Source organism: Sphaeroforma arctica (genome assembly GCF_001186125.1).
Source record: "Sphaeroforma arctica JP610 unplaced genomic scaffold supercont1.32, whole genome shotgun sequence".
In the NCBI taxonomy this organism is placed as follows: domain Eukaryota; class Ichthyosporea; order Ichthyophonida; genus Sphaeroforma; species Sphaeroforma arctica.
The window spans coordinates 51,770-56,528 of record NW_014040526.1 but is presented as its reverse complement, the minus strand read 5'-3'; the positions used below and the strand labels follow the sequence as shown (position 1 = coordinate 56,528).

General features: G+C 36.8%; 1 protein-coding gene across 1 annotated transcript in view; it reads left to right on the top strand.

Moving 5' to 3' along the window:
- The first annotated feature begins 3,246 nt into the window (after nucleotides 1–3,246).
- Nucleotides 3,247–4,759, top strand: part of SARC_00903 (hypothetical protein) — a 2,432-nt gene continuing 919 nt past the window's right edge. Inside the window, exons 1-4 of the mRNA XM_014305379.1 lie at nucleotides 3,247–3,486; nucleotides 3,641–3,759; nucleotides 4,224–4,417; nucleotides 4,591–4,691. Coding sequence (XP_014160854.1) covers nucleotides 3,343–3,486; nucleotides 3,641–3,759; nucleotides 4,224–4,417; nucleotides 4,591–4,691 — 558 coding nt within the window. The 5' untranslated portion in view covers nucleotides 3,247–3,342. The remainder of the gene's footprint in view (nucleotides 3,487–3,640; nucleotides 3,760–4,223; nucleotides 4,418–4,590; nucleotides 4,692–4,759) is intronic.

The following is a 4,759-nucleotide window of genomic DNA, read 5'->3' as shown; positions in this document are numbered from 1 at the left end:
TAGCCATTTCTCAACTTGTTCTTTTCCCACAGCCTCGTGTCTCCAGGATACACAGTTCCTTTAGGGACACTTTAACTGTGTAAAGTCCACCTTGGTTAAGTCAAGGCTGACATAATCCGTCGTTAAAACGGAATTTTGCCCAATCTGTGATCTTTATCTTCTTATTTACTAGAATCAGATCGTTAAAACGTAATTTTTACTGTATCATCAAAGGTGAGTGCCAGTAATGAGAGCGCCTAGTAGTAGGATAGCTTCTGGTGTGACCCATGGGCCATAGGTTGGACCCCGAGAAACTGACCTAGACTTGTCTTACCTCTATATATGTCCAAATATTTGCCAATAGACCCGGGAACTGGACATATAAAGAGGACTTGTGAATACCAACTTCGTACCGAGCTTTGCTCACTCCGCCAAGCGGGGGGGCGGGTCATGTTTCACGTTTTTTTAAAAAACAAATAAATAAATAAATACAATACAAAAAAGACATAGCCTTTTTGATAGGCAAGAACAGAAAATAAATACAGAGAGAGGCTATGTTCAGATATTCGAGGAAATGCATGCCCTGATGGGGCTCGGGCACGCACTTATGCAGCCATAATATGGATTGATGGCAGCCGGCAGGCGTATTGTTATTTGCCTTCAAAACGTTTTCATTTATTAAAAAAGAGCAACACATCAAATGTACAAAATACAACACGCGTATATATTTTATAATATCGCATTCAGATCCCCGAATTAAAAAATAACGTATATTTTAGTATAGATTGCCAATAAAACTACTCACAATATATTGGTTGATTCTCTAAGACTCTATCCTTCCCCCCGACCCCCGTGGGTGAAGACTAACTTTTATTTACTATAAAAGACCATAGCCTTCAAAAATTTAGAATTATAAATACATAAAGACGTATTGTACTATTATGTACGTCTGATTTTACAATGTAAAAATGTAAATAGTACAGTATTTAGTAGTCTGTGACTCTGTGGACCCTGTGGCCTGTGACTTGTGAGGCTGTGGGTCGTGAAAGACTCGTGACCATGGGTGGGACTGTGGTGGTGTGGCCTGTGGGTGACGTATATATGCTATGTATGATGAAAACGTACAAACGTTTTACGTAAACTAACTTTAAAAAAAATAGACGTCTGTACGATTGTAAGGCTATCACCACTTCACCTTCAGAGACTTCAAATTATGGCTGGACCACACTGCCAAGCTTTTGCCAACGTTGTCTTACAATAGTAAATATATAATGTACATAGATATGTTTTAAATACGTATATGTTTGGAAAAAAAATAGATGTATGTCCACAATGAAGAAGTGAATGAGCCCTACCACATGCTCTTACACTCACACGCTTCACACAGCCGTCAGCCACACGCTTCACAGAAGTTCATATTTAACATATTTATGATACTTCAATCTTCAAGGTCACTTAAATAGAGAGAGCGAAGCAGTCAAGACTATTTTTTAAAAATATTTAGATTTAAAAAAAAATAGCAGGGCCATGCGCACAACACATGCATCATGGGATCTGATTGTTTTGTTTCTTTGGTGTTTTGTTTTTTAATATATAATAACCATTAAAAGCAAAACTAATTTGTTTTATGTAAAAATATACATACTACGTACAGTTGAATCTCCATTTTAGTCTACCTCTTTTATTGTATACTTCTTTTTTTGTCCACCTTTTTTTGTACTAGGACTCTGAAACTTATTTGCAGTATGAACTTATTTGCAGTAAGTACCAGAATACTGCTGTGTGAATTTACGTGTAGCTTGCTATACTTCAAAAGAGAAGTGGTGCATGTGTTTTTATGATAACCTATAACTTAAATACAATATAATGTATATAAGAATAGCGGCAATACTTGCCTGTTGGGTGCGAGCGTCCAATGCATGTATTCTGTGATGTTGTTCTGGGTGCGGGATATAGCAGTCAGATATTTTGCCTACCAAGTTATTTTTAAATGCTTACTGCCTACAACTGAGCACAAGAATACGTCACCAATTGCACCACGAATTAGATCAAATTCGATGCTTGAACACCTTTAAAAAAGCATTTGATATGCGTGCATGTACGATACTGTACTACTACTACTGTTGTACCTCACTACGAGTGTATGTATCTCTCTAGCGAGAGCTATTGGGTCCAAAGCCCCAACTCTACTTCCCTAAAATTTGTCTAACTCTTTTTTTGTCCAAATTAAGGTCTGAAACGGACCCTGGACAAAAAAAGAGGTTTGACTGTTCATTTTTACAGGTGTACTTGTTTTGCATTTATTAATAATAATAAAACAAAAACAAAATATACAACATATGTGGGGTTTTTTAAAATTGTTTTGATTCTATCGAACAAACATAAAAAAACAACAATTTTTAAAAAATAAATACATAAATACACAAAGTCAAAAAAAAATCTTGTTTTGTTAAAAAAAAAGGTTGATTTAATGAAAATATTTTATGTAAATACATAGTTGTTTTGGACTTTGGAGTTTGGGGTTTGGGTGAGGGTGGGCCCAGTAGGGAGGTTCCCAATTTTTGGTTGTTTTGTGTTCTGTTTTGGTATGGGTTGTCTATTTTTCGGGTCGAAATTATGTTTTTCTAAAATAGTAAGAAAAAGAACACAACACGCATGCAAAACGAGCGGAAAAAGACTTTGAGGCGGTTTTGTTCAATTTTTAGAAGGCTATTTGATTTTGTGTAGTAAAAAAAACGAAACAAATAATAAATATTTGATAGTGCTCATCAGCCTCTTCACTGTTCACTGTCTCTGGGGACGAGAGAGAGAGAATGAAATATCATCATTCGGAATATTTAGGGATCGCAGATTTTTCCATCCTCCAAGAGGCTGGTCATGTATTCATTGTAAATATTTCTAAATACTAAAAAATAGTGTGACACTGTGACTACATAAGTATAATTAATACGTGTATTTTATAATAATAATATGGTCATCTAAAAAGCCAGTTCCAATATGTCTCGAATTGGGGAAATGACATCGTGATATGTGAACGTAAATAAATATCAATTTGGTTGCAAAAAAGATAAAACTGCATAGGTTTCGTCACGTTTATTGTTTGATTTTTTTATTGGGTTTTATAATTTTGTTTTGTTTTGTTTTTAAAAAAAGACAAAGAAAAAGGGTTTCAATTTACATCCCGCATCATATATGTAAATTCTACTCTATTATGTACTACAAAGTGCCCCGTTTTCCTGTGAGAATAGCTTTCTATTTATTATAAATAGGCTCCGTAATTTTTTCACATCACATCCTTGAGATCTGCAATCTAGAATCTAGACTCTACTGTGTTCGACTGTTCCCACGGAAGTATAGGCTAACATGGCCGACATCATTATCTCAGCGTATGAAAGTCACAGTACGATAGTCGATACTGTTTTATTGGGTGCCGTTTTATCTCTTCCTCATGTAGTGTATCGAGATATATGGCAAAACCCCCAGCCCTTCATCAAGAAATGTGAGAAGGTAGTGTAAGGTTGCGATTCAGAGCGCCACTATTGGACCTTCGTCTACTTTTTCTAGTTCGATTTACGAATTGTTTCAAGCACATTTTACGTAATTTAAAAGCGGTGACGAGATGATTGATACTGACAATACGAGAATTTTGGACCACTAACAGATAAAAAAGGAGCCCGTTAAGGTTATGGCTACTATCGGCTACACTTTAAAGACCGCACAGTATCTCGCATGTTTGCTTTGGAGCTACCGGACCCTGAGTGATGAGAACGGCAATTTCGTGTATGTCGATACGATTCGACTCCTATTAATGTCTTTCATTACTTTTTATATGCATATCAACAACGTTACGAGTCATGTATGTCTATATTATTTAGTTGTGGTAGGCGTCTATAGGGGGTTTTTTTTTTCGCGTACGTCAATTGAACGGAGTGCTTTCTGAGTCATGTCTAACTTTACGTTATTGCTAGTTTCTTATATCTGTTCATTGAATACCTCTTTCTAGCTTGTTATTACCTGAGTTCACCACTTTTTAAATGTACGTTTACATCCCTTTGCTGGCTAGGCTCGCTTCTTATTTCGTTTTAAACAAGATATAAGTAGTGGCGATATGCGAGACTTCGTTCACCGTTACATACGCTCACTGAAATTCTGTTCTTGCTACAAATTAAAAAACTTTGGGAATGTCTTTGGACGATATTAAGGCTGATGTTTCTGCATATTTTTTTTTGCTCGATACATCACAGAATGAGTTTCCAGGATCTTCCTCGAGGTGTTACTGCGTTGGCTTTCTCACTGATATTGTTTGGACAAGTACTCAACTTCTCCACTTATAAAACATTGAAGCAAGATGGCGTCTACTACGGGGCTAAGCTTGGGAAAAATATACCATGGGTGCACGGGTTCCCATTCAATACTTTCAACCATCCACAGTATCTAGGTAATCAGGAAGAACGCAGGGTGATTATGCTGGATTGTGTTGCTTTTGTACCTTGCGCATTTGGGGTCGAGTTTGCCTGCATTTATGTATGTTGGCTTTTTAATTCTGAACCTACCTTGAGACTGCAAAGAGGATCTTCTACCATTAAAACTGAATCTACTTGCATTCTACAGGGTGTGTCTGCTCCATATGGGGAGCTACTCTACTCGTGCTATGTACAGTGCACTTCTACAGATGGATGCACGTGTTGAGCATCGGCACGTGGTGGACTATGGTATGTATTCTTGAATGAAAATATGTAATGATGCATTTTACTATTGATACCAAGGCTAGGGTCAGGAT